This window comes from Lutjanus erythropterus, chromosome 15, assembly GCF_056507025.1.
Source record: "Lutjanus erythropterus isolate fLutEry1 chromosome 15, fLutEry1.hap2, whole genome shotgun sequence".
Lineage (NCBI taxonomy): Eukaryota > Metazoa > Chordata > Actinopteri > Lutjaniformes > Lutjanidae > Lutjanus > Lutjanus erythropterus.
Genome location: NC_139331.1, coordinates 10,023,400 through 10,043,008, shown reverse-complemented (window position 1 = coordinate 10,043,008; position 19,609 = coordinate 10,023,400). Strand labels below are relative to the sequence as shown.

At 39.1% G+C, this 19,609-nt stretch overlaps 1 protein-coding gene across 1 annotated transcript; it reads right to left on the bottom strand.

Moving 5' to 3' along the window:
• Window positions 1–302: 302 nt before the first annotated feature.
• Window positions 303–19,576, bottom strand: tdrd6a (tudor domain containing 6a). Its single transcript, XM_084737064.1, has 20 exons — window positions 19,242–19,576; window positions 17,995–18,075; window positions 10,307–15,791; window positions 9,951–10,030; window positions 9,753–9,830; window positions 9,023–9,068; window positions 8,668–8,741; window positions 8,430–8,493; window positions 8,210–8,271; window positions 8,011–8,122; window positions 7,803–7,873; window positions 6,940–7,003; window positions 6,654–6,718; window positions 6,297–6,374; window positions 5,080–5,134; window positions 4,867–4,940; window positions 3,582–3,645; window positions 3,278–3,342; window positions 1,934–1,991; window positions 303–882 (listed from the first exon to the last, which is right to left on the bottom strand). The coding sequence occupies exons 3-20, from the start codon at window positions 15,711–15,713 to the stop codon at window positions 791–793; spliced, it is 6,609 nt and encodes a 2,202-aa protein (XP_084593190.1). The 5' UTR covers window positions 15,714–15,791; window positions 17,995–18,075; window positions 19,242–19,576; the 3' UTR covers window positions 303–790.
• Between the last annotated feature and the right edge of the window lie 33 nt (window positions 19,577–19,609).

Here is a 19,609-nt window from a genome sequence, read left to right as displayed (position 1 = left end):
TTACTTCAAATTCACTGTCGTCACACAAGTGAACTAACCGATGGAGGCAGTGGTAGACTAGAAAAACTCATGTTCTGCAAGGTAAAATTAACATTTTTGCCAAAGGAGTCTGGTTTCTTTCTACACTAGTGCTCCTGCTGCTTCTATGAACTGCAGGAATGCCAAGGCCACTGACCTAATAATAGATATGCACCTCATACAGTCCCACTTAAAATAATCTACTAAAGTTAGTTCTTGATCTTAATGAGACATGTTTCTTCTTGTCGGCTTGGGTTAAGCTACTCCAAACAAGGACTCATTGATTTAGATCTGTTATATTTATTGTGCCAACATAAATGTATCTTCAATGCATGCATGTATTCACACAAAATACAGAAAGCTTTCTTGAGATTTGCTGCTTAAATTCACTTGACATCCATTCAAATCAGTCTTATATTCAACAAAAGATTCAGTACTTTTTAAAGAATTCTGAAGCATTTTAGCAGAACTGATTGTCTGTAACACAACTGTGCTCTAAATAACTCTTGGTGAGCACACAGACACTGACAAACTCTAAGGCACTGAGAACTATTACTGTACAAAGGCACTTTCAACCAGATTTTTCAAGAGGAACAAGGAAACAAGCCATTGGGCCAAAGGATAAAGATGACCTGCCAGGTCAATCCAATAAATCAGGACTGCCATTGAAAACAAACAAAACAAAGAACAAAATCTGACCTGAACTTGTCTGATAAAACTTAAAACATATGCAATTTGAGGTGGTTGATAAAGGCAAATGAAAATGAGAAGGTTACTCCTCTGGCTGTTGTTCAACAGGCAGGATGTCAGCAGAACTCTCAGTGATAATCAGAGAGAGATGAGTTATCTTTGTCAGCTGGGACTCTAAGAGGAAGGGGAAAAAAATATTTCTCATTTGGTATTGCAGAAAACATGCCAAAGATTGCAGATAACACTGTGCAATCAAAACAAGTAATAGATGATTAGAACGTACAAGGAGGAGCAATAAAGCAGCAAGAGCAGTTGACAGGAAACTGTTCAATGTTCAAACTGTGTTCAATGTTGAGTGAGAGAAAGTTCTTCAAGTTTTAATATTCTATTCTATTTCATTACTACTTCAAGCTAAATTGATTACATTTTACCAAAGAGTATCATTTTCATCTAAGATCATTTAAAGATTATTAATCACCCATTTTTGAGAATTTGACAAATCAAGTCCTACCTAAAACTTGAAAATTTGAAAAAATATTACCAACACTCTAATTCCAATTTCTTGGTGGCCATTTATTCTTTAGGGGTTTACATATCTGAAATGTACGCAATTCATGAAATGTTTTGCTCTATTATTTTTACTTTCTAAACTTGCTCTGTGCCAGAAAACACCCTTGTCCTAAACAAAAATTCACAACTTCAAACAATTTAAAAAGGTGTTAAAACTCCTGATAAAATAGGGCTTACAATCATTTTTTCATGAAAATATTGGCCCTTCAAAGTTGGGTCCCAGGTTTTAATCAACAACCAACAATAAATATGGCTTAACGAGGCATAGAAAGATTTAGGTATACCCTAAGGATCCCTGTCTCACTTCCTGGTACCAGGAAGACCACTCAAGCACTGGTAAACTTAATTTTTCAACAAATGTATTAAATAATATTGCTGTCAAATGTGTCTCAACCATAACCAGAACTCCTGGCAACTGCTGTGAAATGAAGAAATGTATCATTCTGTCAACTCCACAGGACGTCAACTCCGCCAGATGTACTTTAACAAAAAAATAATCTGTAGGAGGTTGGACTGTTATAAGGTTTAACAACTAAGTGTTTGATCTCTTAAAATATATTTTCCCAGCATAATTGAAAAGTAAAAATCAAAGCTACCCCAAAATACAATTTTATGCCAAGCCTGAATGAATGTAATATCATCACGCACCACTTACCAAAACTGTCATCAGCATAAGATGACATTTCTTCTTCAAGTTCACCATCGCTGAAATCCTGGAAATCATCACAACATTGCAAAACGGTTAATTCATGAAGTTAAAAAAAAGGACTTACATACACAATACCTTTTCATTTGATAAGACAACTCTAAATAACATGACAACTGGCTGGAGGGAGAAGCAAAGGCGTTGCTGGAGAGCACTGGAGCAACACTCAACCCCTTTTTTCCCCCTCACAAAAACTAATGCAGACTCACAGTCACAAAAGTGAGAGCAAGCGCTCATGTGGACTAACTGCCACGTAAAATTCTCAATATGATAAATTTATTGATAAAAGTCTGTCAGTAACAGTAACATTTGATTGTGTGGTCAGCTGACAAACTTAATTGATTAATCAAATTCACAATTTAAGGTTGGACATGGATGCATGCATGTGTCATGGGTGCTCTTTGTACTGCACCTCTGTCACAGAGGCGGATATTTAATAGATTCAAAGTGGACAGAGTCTGCAATCAGTTAGGACATTGTGTTAGTTTTGATCTTAATGGGAATATAATATTTACATGGAACATGTGAAAGCTGGTTATTCAGTTCAAAGAGTATTCAGGTTTGCAGCCAGTATGTGCTGTACCAATAAACTATGTTCAGAAACATGGTTAACATGCCTCAGTGTCTTGGTTTCTATCAGTACTCCAGGTCGCATACCCGGGTCTCTTGAAACTGGGTTAAGGGCTTAAGAAAGTTTCTACAACCAAGACATGGTATTTACATAAGCAATACATAACTGAAGCACTTCAAAAACCAGATAATAATGTGGATATTATTGTGCATGTAAACACACTCAGTGATTCCAGTGTTCCAACTTTTCATTCACTATGATAAACATTCTGTTAAGTATTCACAATGCTGCAGCAATTACTGACATTCCAATGCAGTGTACATTTAATTTTACTGTATTAACAGTCAGTTGCACTGGTGCTTTTTAAATGCTCACATGGTGTAGTGAGATGTAGTTGTGGAGGGTGTGCATCACAGAAATGAGTGGAAGACTTGCATTAGTTAGTATGGGTTGTGTCTAGAAGGGAACCTCAGACCCCTGAAAGATCACTTTCTCCCTTATCCCCTGCTTTTATGCATTGCGTCTGGCACATACAGCTTTGACCTTTGACCTTGGCTGCTGCTGACCTTTCAAAGAACAACCAGTGAGATAACTAGTTGATCTTCAAAGTCAAAGCTGCAATATTTTGAGCTAAGTATTAAAGTTACCTACAGATATTTGAACATCAATCCTGTAGACTTGTAGAACTCAACCTTCAAAATGCATCCACATTACATAATTACCTCTTCTCGTTTGGGAGGTGTGTGCACCAGTTGCTCAATGTCCTCTGTTTCAGCTTCTTGTGCGTCTGAAACACCAAAGAGGAATCAGGAAAATCAGGTTTACAAACCAACAGAATTTCATCTGTCTGTGTATTCAAACAATGGAATGATGTTTACAGTCAAACACATAAGTCCTTGTAAAAATCAAGATCAGTGTTGACATTGGACTTATTTGGGCATTAATAAAATATTCAATTAGAAATTAACTTTCACCATAAAATGTAATGCATGGCTGGCGCATTATGTTGTTCATCAAGTCTGATACCTGTGCAGACATCCATCAGACAGATCTCTCCAACAAGACAGGTCACCTCTTCAACCAGGTTACTCTAAAAAGCAACAAGCATTCAACCGTCAGTGATGGGATGTTTGAGTGTTTTTCACTAAGCTTCTATACTAGCCTACATGACTATGTTTTACCAGTAAAACCTTTATAACCTTTTTTTGTCATCTGTGATGTGAAAACATGAGATTTCCACACAGAAAGAGTAAAAGTGTGTGTCCTCTTGCTCATAGTTAACACCTCTCTCCTGTCAGGCTGATAACAGTGTGTCAGCCGCTGTTTAGCATCGCACTGCAGTACATTTCTCTCTCCCTTTTGTATTTAAATCACAGTTGGTTTTGTGGTTTGTCATGCCATAGTGTTTCATTACTCTGTACAAATACGCAGCTAAAAACATCAGAACCAAAACTTGTTTACCGACCACTTCCCCTCAGATTTCATCTTTTCTTTTCAGTTTGTCACCAGCACATTTTGTTACATACATATTTTTTATTATGTGCACTTGCTAATAAACCAATATGCTCCTGATATATCTTGCTTGGGTGTTGACAGACAGTAAACATGACAGTGCTGTCTCCATGCTGCTGCTGCTGCTGCTGCTACATTAGGACAGAGCGCTTGGTGCTTCAGTTCATGTGCTTGTGCACAGCAGTTGTACTGCTGTGATAAGACATTTCCAGTCTGCAGAGCTTAACAAGAGCCATACTGTCATGCCCCTGTCTAAAATATTCCCACACTTTAGATGACTATGGCAAAATTTGTTTGCTGCAGGTGCAGAGATGCACCCAGTCAAGTAGAAAGCTGGTTTCAATAGATGGATCAAACAAGTATTTCTGTTTAAAATAGAAACTCAAAGCAGTAAAGTGGTGAGTATAACCAAGACTGTTGCACTGATGATTTAGTTCTCTGGAAATTTACATTTTCTCAGTGTTTTTGTAACAGGCCTTTGTTCATGATGACCACAGTTATTTGTATGTCACCTTTTACATGAGATTTTACAGTATGCACCTCTGATTAGCCTCTTAGATTTAAATTGAGTTCTTTTGTCCATCAGCAAAATAGCTACTCAATGTTCAAATTTTACCAGCCACTCACTATGTTTTGACTAGCGAGTAAAGCAAACCAACCAGACACTTGCATATTTTCGAGCATTTGGCTTGCAGCTAGTGCTAATTGTTGGTCCCTACACCACAAAGATTGGATCCTAGTATAAAACTCTGCAGATACATAAACCTCACATGAAGAAACTGAGTGTGAAGCAATTTACCATTTCCTCTGCTGTCCTGCTGCTGGTGCAATTATCTGTTGCACTGGTGTCTTTGCTGTCAGGAACTGGCTCATCTGCAGTGCAAACGCAAAAAAAGCCATATGATAGCACACAGTAATATTACATACACATGCGCAAATGAATGCATGAAAAAGACGAGCCTGAAAGCTGTTAAACCAACAATTCAATTAGCAAAAGATGATGCTATCAAACCTGAGTACGTATTCTTGTGATGAACCAAGCTCTTGTCTTCAATCATCACGTCATCCTAGAACAGAACAGATTATCCATCACTGACCTGATGGCTATGTCGAATGCAGAGTCACTGCATCAGAAAGCACATACTATGCACTACATACCCAAATTGTGTACTATTGCTCAACATACATTTGTTCAAACAAACAGCAGTGTGTATCTTTTCAGATGTACTGCTCAATGAATTTGCCCCTTGTTTTTATTGTTGTCACTACTGCATCGCACTGTGGGATATTTATGCACATGTAGTGTTGAGTGCTTGCACTATAATACTTCCCTGGAAATTGTATGTACTTCACGTACTACTGGTTCCATACTAAGGTTTTGGACATACTAAAAAAAATCTCATATAGTGTTTTAGCATACTAAATAGCATGTTGTATAGAATTTCAAATGCATGTCTCACAATATCTGTCTGGTAAATATTAAAAAATGACTATTAACACTCCACAACAAGTCAAAAAAAACTGGCAAAACCACCATTCAAAATACAGGATTTCCATAACATTACCTCGACAAGTGTGGTAACACATGGCACCACTTCCTCTGGGACACCATCTCCACTGTCAATGTCCTCTGCAGGAGCATCTGTGGAGACAATCCCAATCACACTCCATTATCAAAATACAGTAATTCCAGAACAAAATATTACACTTGTTTTAGCTAACCAAATTTATTTTCACCAGCAATGGGGAGTGTGACTATTTAACTACTTTTAATCCATTACCTATAAAGCAAAGATGCTCTACAAGATGTTCTCCAATTTTTTTCTGTCTTCATTTTAGTTACCTAAAGCAAGTGTGTTGTAGACTAATGTGATAGCTTGCCTGAAAAATTGTGCCCTTTTCCAGATCATTTCATGAATTAAGCCTACACTATATGAATGTTGTGTCATTAAAAATTCCTCACCAAACACAGGAAGTTCACAGAACAGTGGCACCAGTTCAGTCTGATTCTACAGACGACAAAACACACACATAAAACAGAGGAATTAAAATATCATGTCCTTGTCTGTCGTATTTTACTCCATTACTAGTTTTTCCACATCTTTTTTGGAAACATGGAGCACCAAAACACTCAATGTCACTACTATCTGCATTGTAACTAAACTAAGAAGTATTTTTTCTCAACTGTTATGTACAGTGTAAAGTAGCCAAACATACGACATCTTGTACCTGCTTTAAGTCTTCAGAAAACTTATCAATGGTTTCTGGATCCAGGCTCTCCCTTGGACAAACAGCTTCATGGTGAACCTGTAGGAGAGCACAACACAACTCAATTAATCCAGTCCATCGTATTTACACACATTTACTATTTTCACTACTGTGCACTGCAAACACACACACACCCAGCATAAGCCTGGTTTCTGGTACATCCTCAGTGCCTAATTAACAGTCACTCTGAAGCTACATACACCTCTAATTTCCAGACACCTTCTATCAATTGAACACAATGTATCAAAGTTATCTACACATATGGACTTATTCTATTCGAATGAACTAAACTATCAAGAGGCATCATCACACACTTACTTCTTCCTGTTTGGTGGATGTGTGCACCAGCTGGTCACTGTCCTCTGTTTCAGCTTTTTGTGGGCCTGAAAGACCAAAGAGGAATCAGTATAATCAGGTTAGGAAAACAGCAGAATATGGTCTGTTTCTGTAGTCAATAATGGAATTATGTTTTACTGTTAAACATCTATGTTCTTGTAAAAAATCAATCAATTTCAACAGACTTGTTTGCCATTATCAAAATATTCAATTAGAAATTAATGGACGCCATAATCGTGATGTATAGCTGATACATTATGTCTGATACCTGCACAGATGTCTGTCAGACAGATTTCTCCAACAAGACAAGTCACCTCTTCAACCAGGTTACTCTAAAACACATCAAAGACAGCATTCAATCTTCACGTCATGTGACATTTTGATGTTATATTTTACAATTGTGTTGACTGATCTCTATTACCAAATCTGGACAGGGAACTGTGTCTGCTTGTGGATCAGCGTCAGATGGCAGAGCTGCAAACACAAAGGCAGGTGATACAAATATAGTAAGTCTCAATGTTTTTAACTGATCAACTTAATACACAGAATAAACAACATATAAAATACACAGAATGCAAACAGTTCCAAGAGGTAGTGCAATGTGGGAAAAATACCAAAATATGTAAAATTCAACAATCCTGCTCTGAGGGACCTTCTGTGAGGACAATCGTACTTTTATCTTTGTAACACATATTTTTGCATATAAACCTTGTAACCCAAGCCTGCAGTACTTATTATTGCCCATCTTATGGTGTGTGTGGTGTATATTGTGTTAGAAATGACTCACCAATTAATTGCTCACAAGGAACCTCCTGAAAAAGCAGTGATTCATTTTGAACCTAAAATGTAAGAAATTACACATTTTAATGTAAAAACAGACAATTTCAGACAAACAAAACAACAGTTTTGTATGTATAGCAATAAACATACATCATACACCTATTTTACCTGCCTCCCAGTTAATGCAAATTCAAAGATTTCTCCATGGCTATTGCAGAGATAAATTCAGTAATGTTTGCATAGCAACAACAGAATCATGTCACACTCAGTCTTTTTCCCTTCTCTAAATCTAAAATGCAATTTTCAGTCAGCAATCAATCCCAGTCTTTCCATGAACAAGACTCAATTTACCATTTCCTCAGCAGTCCTACTGCTCAGACAATTATCTCTTGAACTGGTGACTTCACTTGACTCATTTGGATCTGCAATGCAAATGGAAAAAAGCCAAATCATAGATAATGCACAGTAAGACTAAGAAATACTACTGCATGCATCCATAGCCAATTCTTATAACGCAGATCTGTGGTAAGATTTATTGAATGGCAATCACAATGCATACTTGGCAAATTGTTTTGCAGGTCATTCAGAAGCCACTGAAGTCTGATACCTGTGCTGACATCTGCCAAACAGGTCTCTTCAACAGAGCAGGTCACCTCTTCAATGTCATCACCCTGAGCAGCAATCAGGACAAAATTCACATGTCAGGAGTGACAAGCTCTGGATTGAATTTAGAATTCTGTGGAACTAAAATCCATTACCGAATCTTGAGAGGGAGCTGTGCAGGGGTGTGGCTCACTGGCTGCTGTGTCAGCTAGCAGGGCTGCAGATACAAAGAGAAAATTTAGACACAAAACCTATGCGTTGCTTAGGAGAAAATGCTAGATAGATCAAGAAGTCTCTTTTATACACACAACTAAATGAGATTAAAATGACTTACAGGGCATTATACTTCATTATACTAAACATGACCCAGCCTACCACTGTGTCCTGAGTATGTATCCTTGTGACAAGCCACGTTCTCCTCTTCAGACATCAAGTCCTTCTAAAACAGAACAGATGATCAATCACTGATGTGAGAGCTATATCTACTTCATAATATGTCTACAAAGTTATACACAGGTAGTCAAAATTCTGGAAATACTCAAAAATTAGTATCAACTCTGCTCAAGAAGAACAAAAAACACCATCCAAAATACTGCATTTTCATTAACATTACCTCAACATGTGCAATAAAACATGGCACCTCCTCCTTTGGGACACCATCTTCAGTTTCAATTTCCTGCTCCTGCTCTGTGAAGACAATCACATTCCATCAACAAAACACAGTCATGTCAGACAATACTACACACAGTATTACATTTTACAACTATTTTAGCTAATCAAATTTACCTCTTGCAATACCTCTGCAATACCTCCATTCATTGAATGTGAGTTTTTACCTATTTTCTCAAAAGCAAAGATTCTCTCTAAGTTTCTCTCTTTACTGCCTTAAAGATTATGCAATTTCTAAACTTTATAATCTAAACATGTGCTGCATGAGTGTCATGTGGTTAGAATTAGGAATTCCTCACCAAACACAGGAGGCTCAGGGGACAGTGGCACCAGTTCAGCTTGAATCTACAAGATGACAAAACATACATGTAAAACAGATGAACTAAAAAATATTTTTGTTTTAAGTATTTCATTTCATTTTTGTGTTTTCAAAATGTATTTTTGAAACACAGAGCAGCAAAAGACCAAATGTCACTACATCCTTCATATGGAGATGAAGTGCACCTCATCTCAATACAGCTGACTCTTAGCAAAATCACTCCTAACCTTTAAATACAAGTGTTACAAGTAAAACAAGACATATTTTTTTGAGTAAAGGGCCATGTACTATGAGTGTAATGATACATCAATCTGGGTCAATATACTGATATTGATACAATGTTCAACAATCTGATATAATTGATGCAAATGAAAAATATCTATCTATATGGTCATCTTTCAGATAAACCTTTATTTTGGAATTCCCATGGAAAGTCCAACACAAATGTCTGTAAGTAAGAACTTGGTCATAAAATTGCTGAATCATAATTTAGTTTCTTTTTGTGAGTTGAAATAAATGTAACTCAATGTATTAAATATGATATCGTCTGATATCGATCACAAACTCCTGAACTGAATTGAAATCATATCATGGTGGACTTTGTGTCCGAAGAATCAATATAATTTCGTATTGTGAAACTTGTGATTTACACCCCTATAATGTACAAAGTAAATGTTGTATGAAGCTGCGACACAAACAACTTCATGTACCTGCTTAAAGTCTTCAGAAATCTCATCAGTTGTTTCTGGATCTCTGCTCTTCCCATGATCAACAGCTTCACAGGGTACCTGTAGAAGAACACAATATGCAAACAGATTTCATTAAGTCTCCACCCATTTGTACTCAAGTCAGTGGCACCATGTGTGTCTGAGTTTTTGTTTTGGCAAAAGTCACTGTTACTCATCTACCATTTTCACAGTTGTTGTACTGCTGAGAGGATTATCCCTCGCAATGGTAACCTCTCTGTCATCTCTCTGCTCATTTGGACCTGGAAATGCAAGGAAAATGCAGCAAGTAGAAAATTATTAACTTCACACACATTAGTGACCACAATTTGACAACAGGTGATCCATCACTTTAACTTGACCAAACTTTAAAAGAAAATATGCACAGAATACAACATTTTGTTGCACTCTAACTTTCCATATTAACATGACTTCCTCATACCTATTTGCCTTTGGCTACTTATTTGATGAATAGGCAATGCATCATGTTGTTTATTCATCAGAAACAAAGATAAAGGAGAAACTAATGTGTTGCTTACCAGAAAAAATCATGATGTCAAAGCTGCTTTCCATGCTAGAAGTATTCACCTCTCCAAGAAGAGACTCCAAGTCAGTCATCATGACCTCTGACTTCTCTATGGCCTCTGTAGGGTTCTCATCCAGTGGACAGTTTAAGTCATCTGGTCCAATAGTGTCCATCACTGAAGGACCCTCCTCTTCAGAGCCTTCATCCAAAGTACTTTTGTCACCGTGGTCAGCTTTGTTACTGAGTAGAGATAACATGCTTTCATCTATGCCACTATCACATGGCATATCCATTTCTTGACTTTCTGGATACTCTAGTTGATCCCTGGGTGGTGCAGTATCTTGCACAGTTGAGTCACACTGCAGTGACATTTCATATGACGTTGTTGGTCCAACTGCACCAGGTTCGTTTTCTGTGGAGAAGCTCTTCCACCAGGGGTTCAGTACCTTATTTATCACTTGGCCCTGACATTCCAACTGCACAAGGCATTTGATTTTTCCTTCTTCCCTTGTTACTTTAGTGACAGTCAGCTGTAACACTTTGTCTGTTGTAAGCACTGACAACTCGTCTGCTGCACCACTGTCCCAGGATCCTTGTGAAGTATCAAAGCCTTCAAGCTCACACAAAAATGCCTGTGGAGGGGTTTCCATCAAGTCACTGGGTATTTCCATCACATCTCTAACATTGACTTGGGACTCATTTCCATAGTCCACAAAAAGAACCGACAGCTCATCTCCATCTTTGTCGATGACCTCTGCACGGTACCAAAGATGATCGTCTGAAAAGAGAGCAATACATGGACTGCCAGAGGAGAGAGTGCCTGGGTCAAGACATTTGTGATTGGCTGCATCCCCAACTTCTGACACACTTGATGTTACCTTATCAAGTGCTTCCGAGTCTGCAGGCTGACACCAAAATGTCAGAGCTTCATTTACAGTTGTGATATAGACCTCTAACTTTTGTCCCTCTAAAAACTCTTGGTGGTGGTAACACAGAGAAGAGGACTTGAGTGGTGATGTCTGGAAGTTCTTTGGCTCTTGTCTTACATCAGATTTCTGGACAGTTTCTTCCTCAACTTGTTCAGGATTTTCCTCAGCTTGTTTGTCAGATGCAATTTCAGAGGCATCGGTTGAACATCTAGTAGGTACTTTACATATGACATTCACACCACTGTCTTCAAGACTGACTTCCCACACAGATCCTGACTGCTTGATAAACTGGCATTTCAGCACCTTTTCTCCACTACCACCGATGTCTTCATTGAAAGCCGACATCACTTCTGGATCAAGCACTTCCTCTTTCCCACGAGCTGTGGCGTCGCTCAGCATACAGTGTATGCTGTATATGGGGAGTTGCAACAAATTCTTATGAAGTCGGCCTATCTTGGAAATTGGCATTGATGCCGAATTTCCAAAATCGACAAACTCAACAACAGCCACCTGGTTACTATGGATCTCTCTTACAACTGCTCGGTACCATGAGGAGTCATCTGCAAACTCTGCTTGAACAAGGTCATCTGGGTGCACGTCTTTGATGGCGTCGGTTTGGGGGGTGGATTGGGGCTGATTGAGCTTTTCCACAAGGGAGAACAGTTCATCCTCCTCACTGACAAGTTGAACGTAGAAACTCAAAGGGCTGTTGCAGTGTGAGACATACACATCTGCTTCCATACCTGACGTGATAGCTTTTGAGGGCAGGTCTGCAAGTTTAGGGAGTTTAGCCTCACTTTTCTCCTGAGATTCTGTGCCAAGTGATTTGGACTTGACAGGCTGTTTAGTTTCTGTGGTAAGGCTTTCTTTTCTTGTTTTGATAAAGCCACCTGCCGTCTCAGAACCATTTCCTGTATTATTTGGTGTCCTTCCACATGGCTGTCTGTGGTGTGGAGGTATGTACAGCTCTAACGGAGCAGGTCTGATCCTCTGACCATTTTCACAAATATGGCGCACAGGCTTCGGTGCAGACTGCAGATTCGTTTCGGCCCCCCTCATGTGGCGCTCTGGTTTTGGGGCAGCTTTTGGCGTCTTTTGTGTATAATTTGCTGGACCCTCAATTGCTCTCCAACCCTGGCAGACAACCTGCTTTTCTGAGTGCATCTCAATCTGAAACATCTTCTTGATCTCTGAATTAATCTGAGTCTTTCCATGATACAGCTCAACCAGCAGTTTCCCATCAGGTTCTCGGGCCACTACTAATGCTCGGAATTTGCATTCTGTTGCATTAGTCTCAAACCAGCTGTTCACATTTCTGGGAACATCAGCAGGGACGTCAGAGAGACTACACACAACTGCTTGTACAGGCACAGACATTATCTCATTAGCCTCCATGGGAACTGGAAGCAAATCAGATTTTTCCACCTCAAGAGTGTCACCATAATCCACAAAGTGAACCAGAATCGCTGGCTTTGTGGCCTTGATTTGTCCCCTGTACCACTGCCTGTCAGTGTACTTCGCAAAGCACAAAGTTCCAAAGACTGTTGGGAGCTTTGTATTCTCAAGCTGATGACAGAGACTGCTCACTTTGATCATGAGATCTTTTATCACATCAGCATTCCTCTCAAGCTGGCAGTAGAACTGACCAACACTGTTCACACATGTCACGGTTACCTGCTCCTCTGTTCCTACTTTGACGTGGTGCATTGAGTAGTAGTATGTGTCCAGACGAAAAGATGGCCCGATGCCTTTCTTGGGAGGTAAACTTTTGACTAGACTGACCATACTGGTAGAGATGCTCTCAAACGGGGTTTCAAGATCCACAATATTGAAAGCAATCTTCTGCTCATTGTACATGACAGCGTATATGGTGCACTTCAAAATCACAAAGTTTGATGCAGCAGTTTTCACAAAGCTGTGGAACCTTTCTATTGCTTCTTTGTTCCACTCATTTGAGGCAGACATGGGGTCCACATGGTTCAACAGACTGCATCGAAAAGCTTGGCCATGCAGACTGAGGAATTCTGGACAGATCCTCCTCAGATCATAGACAGAGACGGTCTCTGTCTGGCCGTAGTCCACAAACAACACATCCACATGGGACGCTTCATGTTTGTTAATCACAAGGGCCCTGTACCACATTCCATTATCAGGGTGGCGAGCAACGCAAGCTGTTTCTACAAAATACTGAAACTCACTGTCTGCATAATGAGCCTGCATTTCATGCATCAGCAGTTTCAAGTGTCCTGCATTTTGTACTAGCTGGCACCAGAAGTCATTTGGGCTTTCGATGTATGACACATTGACATCAAGGACACTACCCATGGGAAACATGTGCTCCTTGAATGTAGGAATTTTTTCGTTACTGGCAGGGCCAGCTGTGTTTAGGTTCTGTACAGGCAATCCAGTGTTGCTGTAAAAACCTGAGAGTCTTGCATCTGGAAGTTGTGTGGGAAGCAGAATGGCAGGTTGCATGGACATTTTGGCTTTGGGTTGTCTCTGTGTCTCAGCCCTTTCAGCGAAGCCAGATCTACACATCAATGTAGTAAGATCTCTTTCTCCCTGTGCTTCGGGATCTGTTAGCTGGATAACATAGCCATCATCAGATTTTGCTGTCACGTGTACATTTAGTGTTTTCTCTCTGACTGCTTTGGTGAAAAAGTCACAGGCATTCTGACTCCATCCTCCATCTTTTGGCCTAACACCAGCCAGGGAGCATTTCAGTGCAAGACATGGCAGCTTTTTAAACTCATCAGGAAGGGTCCTGAGGTTACTTCTGTCAATCACTTCAGTGTTTCCATAATCAACAAAGAACACCATGATTTGTGCCTCACCAACTTCAGCCACAGTTGCTCTGCAGAAATCACCATTTTCTGTCTTGGCAGCACAGTACAGCCCAACAACTGGATTACTCACTGCATCTTTATTCACTGAATCTTTGTACAGATGATAGAGACTATCCATCAGCTCATCAAACTTATCTGCATAGTTCTGTGTTTGGATCCAAAACTCAGAGGGGTCAGATGCATGCTGAACAACTGCCACATGAGTGGAGCGGAGAGCAAGGTCTTCAGCAGCCAGCTTCTCCACTTTTCCTTTCCTCTCTTTTTCCTTGACAGCCTGTCCAGGTGTTAACATCTTTCTTTGATGTCTTTCTTGCGAAGCTGGGCATTGGCGGCTATATGCCGTGCTACAGATGGCATAATCTCTAAGTGTTTTTTCAGACTCCAGTGAACAGCTCTCCTTGGAACCAAACAAGTTGTTAAGGTTTGTGTTTTCGTCCCCATAGAGTGTGACATAATGAACACCTTCAGAGATACTTTGGTACTCAAATTTGGCGATCACTGTCTTGTACAGAAAAAGGGTCCTGAGATAGTCAATCTGACTGGCTGTCCACCCAACCCCTTTGTCAATGATTCCATGAAGGGAGCAGATGTAAGTGACAACAGGCATCCTGAAGAACTCTGCAGCTAGTGGTCTTATATTCTCCACTTGAACAAACTGTTTTGTTCCATAGTCAACGTTCAACACTTCCACCACTTTGCTGGTTGGGAATACCTGTTGTAGGATGGAGCGGTACCACCTTCCATCCCTTCCTCTTGCAGCACATGGAAACCCAATCATTTCTGGACTTACAATGCAGTTGACCATTCTGCCCTCACAGGATTGTGTGATTTGGTCTGAGAGTTTTTTCAACTCTTGTGAGAACACCTTCAACTGACAAAAAATCCGCTGGGGATTTGTCACATCTGTGACTATGACAGTCTCCACAGTCCCTGCTGGAAGTTCTGGGTATAAGAAGAGCTCTTTGTTGTGCAGTCGTTCACCTGCACCCATGAAGGTCTGCAGAGTCTCTGGAGACACTTCAGCTCCACCATGAGACTGCACTGATGTTATAACAAAGTTCTGGAACAGGTCAGTGGACAGCTTCTTGGCAATCCCCATCTCATACATTTGTTTGGATATGCAAGGAATGTGCAGGATAAATGTTCTGTGCGCCACCAGTACATCTTGCACGTGTGCCTTCACAGTCTTCCCGGAGAGAGATCTCAGAAATTCGAGAGCCACTGGAGACCATTTGTTCTCAGGCGAGAGTGGTAACACGTTAGCTAGCACACAAAATTCCACTTCAGGTGGCAGGATAAAGTGTTTCTTCTGACCCCATGCTAGCTTACTTCTGGTGGTGCTATAGGTCATCCCTTTGTCAATGAGGAACACACTGTATTTCGAGCCATTTCTTGTGACGATGCGGGACCTGTACCACGTACCATCTATCTGAACCAAGCACTCATCACCAGCATTTCCTTCAAACTCTTTAAATGTGTTTCCAGGAGACTGAATGTCTCTGGCCAGGCACTCATATTCTGCTGTCCTCTCCTGGCTAAAATTTCCCCAGAATTCCACAAGCACACAAAGGGGATGCAAGTGGACCTTGGTTATGAGAACAGTGACATCTGATCCTTGTGCTGGCAGTCCTGGGATTGAAGACATTTTTGGAGTTTCATGAATTCCAGCTACCCATGACTTATCACCTCTGATCAGCACAGCTGTGGCAGCACTGGATTTTATCTGGAAAACACACACACAAAAACACACATTAAACACAATATTACCCCTTACTTGTTTACCTGCATTTTAGACTGATCACAGTTAAGTAGGGCTGCAAATAAAGATTATTTTCATCACCAATTATTTGGTTAAATGTCAGTAAATGGTTAAAAATGCTGAACACCGTTTTCCAAATATGAAGCTGACACCCTCAAATGTCTTGTTATGTCTAAAAGACAAAGATATTCAGTTTACTGTCATAAGATGGCTAAAGAAACCAGAACATTATCATATTTGAGAAACTGAAATCAGAGACTTTGGAAATTTCTTCTTAAAAATATAATTCAAAGGGATTCATTGATTATCAAAATAGTCGACAATTAATTTGATAATCAATTTATCACTGCAGCTCTAAAGTTAAAGTAACACCCAACAAATTTCATTACTCCTTAATCCGCCAAATGGCTCTTAAACAAATTATTTGGTCAATAAAATGTTCAACAACTTCTTAAGCCCAAAATGATGTCATTAAATTGCTTGTTTTTTCCACCCTTCAAAACCTAGATATAAAGACATTTAGTTTAATATCAGATGGCACACATGGCAGTAAATCCTCACAACTGACAAGTTGGAAAAAGAAACCAACTTTAACAATTAATCAGTGGTCTACTAATTGATTAATCTACTAATTGTCATCTCTAACCACAACAGCCCTGTTTTGAGAGACATGCAAGGGGGTAGTACATTATTTGATGTGAGGTTGTTTGAGGTACTTAATGATAGTCAGTGTATTACCTACAGTAGATGGCAGTCGACACACTCCCACCTTGGAGAAGCAGAAAGCAGTGCTAGTACGGAAGCTGAACAATGTACAGCTGTTGCTCAAGTGTCTGCAGTAAAACATATTTAAGTCACTTAAAAAAAATTACCTAAAAATAAAACAATAATAATAATAATAATAATAATAATAATAATAATAATAATAATAATAATAATCAAGACTCCATGGGTCCCAATTGGAGACAGTTATACAATGGCAGTTTCAAGTCAGAAAAGGCTGTCTGGCAGCAATGTTAAGCACTGCAAATATTCTAAATAAAGCATGATGCTTAGGTGGCTAAAACATATCTTGCTGCTGACCCTGTCCACAGCAATACATTGCTTTGCTTTTGTGCTGGTACACCTCTCTGCTTCTCCAAACTGAGGGTGTGCCAACTGGCATTTACTTACCTCACACAACCCCAGATCAAATAATCCAAACCGTCCCTTTAAATGCCATTTAGTCTGCAATTTTATTGACATTTAAAATGTTTTACTTTTTTTTTTCTTAAACCGTTTTAAAAGGTGTACATCAAATGTAAACTACACGGTCATAGTTTATATTCAGAATCTGACAACTTCAAATGTAAGGGATTGTTAAGTAATTATTGTCTTGTCTGCGAAGCTTATATTCAATTAAAGATCCTATACATGACTTTTTTTTTTATAAAATAACTGTCTACAGACCATCTCCTTAACAACTATATATTGTGATAGTTATCTACAGTGTTCATATAGACATTACAAAATAAAATTCAAGCACTTCATGCACTTTATGCAACCTGTACCTAGGGCTGCTTTCTGTTTAATCTACTCTGTAATTCAAACAGTAAGTTGATGTCATCTTTGCAAGAAAGATTTAATATACTTATCTAAATAAGTATTTCGATAACTCAATTTAAAATTGGTTGTAATTGACTCTGACAATACATCAGACATTGTAGATCATTAAGGCTACAGTATTAATTTAAATATTTTAAGTTACTCCTCTCTTTGTGGTACATCATTAAAGAAATCAAGCAAAACATCTGGAGTTGTATTGATGTGCAGGTGTTGGTAAAGGTGCAAGTGAGACAAGATTAAGTATCAATCATTATGTCATGTTTTCCTAAACCACCCATTAAGTCTACTTTGGGTAATACATGCATGAGTATTAGTTGGTTTGCCATTAAAAACTGTTTTGATTGCTAACAATATTTGCCATTTATATAATAACAAACAAATTAGCTGGGTACATTCTTACTATTCTGAGATATGACGGAACTGCCAGTTCACTTCAACTCATTTAAATTACTTATTATTAAGTAGGTATTACAATAGGTCTTGACACCTATTTTCTAGTGACTACACCCAGGAAACTGATTAAGGGAGAGGAGAAAACGCTACCATATTCCATAATACTCACTGTGTTTGTATTGATGTTTGATGTTAACAGGAGATGATGAAGTGTGCACAAATCTTGCTGAGAGCAGATGGAGTGGGAAACCTGAACACATGAAACCCAAAGCCCATGTTAAAAAAAAAAGCACCCAACTCATTATGAACCTTTAAAAAAATAGATTTTTTAAAAATATTATCATTTAAATGAATGAATCTGAAAAAAATATTTTCACAGAACCCTGCACAGACCCCTATTTGAGAGCAACTGCAGTAAGAGACCAGAGAGGTGTGTGTGCATGCTAAGTATTCTTTCAAATATTTTCAACAGACAAATATTAGCATCCCCTGTCTCTGCCAGTTGCATTGTCATTCTGTGGGAAACACTGCACGCTGCTTGTTCGGACTAACTCCACCCTTTCAGACAGGTGAAAAAAGGACTGAATCTATTGAATTTACATTTTCAAGATGTAAATATTGGGTGATAACACTTGGCATTAGACTAAGTCTCATTAAGTTGTCACCTCGAGTCTTTACAGATGAGACAAATGTAACGTTAAGCAATTAAAACTAAACCGGGACGACGCAATGAAAACTGAGGTCATGTTTAGAACCCTAGATTTGATAAACTCGTGAGATTTGTACGCCCTGTTTCCTCAATGTACGGGTCGTACAAACTAATTACGATATATGATACAGTAATGCTAATGTTGAAATCTGATTAAGCCAACGGTCCAAACTTTGCTAGGTTTAAGGAAAACTTCTAGATGGGATTAACTCGCGATATCATTCGCGATAACTCTCGCGGGTCTGGGGTTACCTTCTATGCTGACCAACAACTGAATCGTCTAATGGTTAACGTCACCACGCTGATTTGCAAATTCACGTTTGAGCTGTTAACGTTCATTTTAACCAACGGCATCATTTAGCTCACCACTCGGTTTAACACAATTTCATATTCATAAATTGGAGTGATTAGGTTAACAGTTTTATCAGCAAAAAACTCCCAAACTCCACCATTCAATTACACACAAAAATGACTCGTTTAATGTTAGCTTAGTTACATTCAGATATAGTTAGCTAGCTGTTAGCATAAAACGCCACTCGCTACCGTTGCCAAAATTAACAGTTAGCAATAGGCACCGTAGCCATTTTTATTTGGCGTAAAAAATGAATCAGGCGACGTTACAAGTGCTAAATTGTCTGTGAGCAGATTAGCATGATGATTTTCCTATAGTTTATAGTCATAGCAGCTGGCATACAATGATAACTCACCGGTTTTCTCTCAGGGTGGTAGCACACGTTCACCGAAGTAGCGCTAGCTTTAACTTGGCAGGTCCACAGATCTGGCAGACAATGTTAGTCCAGTTCTACTATTTTTGCTCAACAGTTATGTCGGGTGACCCGCTTAACTTCTTCCGAAAATATTTTAGTGTAACGTTAGCGACAATTTGAACAACACACCACAGCAAACCGACGTTGGTTACAGTTAGTTAGCTCTAGTTAGTGGCTAACGTTAAGCAGCGAAAACTTCGCGCGTGGCGAAAACTCTCAACGTTTTTTCCGCCGTTTTTTTCCCCCTATCCCTGACCCGGAAGTGCCGCTGTTGTACCCTGTCATACAAGTAAAAGCACAATATTTTC

Excerpts from the sequence above, each read along its gene's own strand:
- tdrd6a (XM_084737064.1), bottom strand. The coding sequence starts at position 15,713 with ATGTCTTCAATCCCAGGACTGCCAGCACAAGGATCAGATGTCACTGTT. Across the intron at positions 7,874-8,010 it reads CCTGCAAAACAATTTGCCAA|ATCCAAATGAGTCAAGTGAA; the intron begins GTATGCATTGTG and ends TTTGCATTGCAG. Across the intron at positions 1,992-3,277 it reads CACCTCCCAAACGAGAAGAG|GATTTCAGCGATGGTGAACT; the intron begins GTAATTATGTAA and ends GATGATTTCCAG.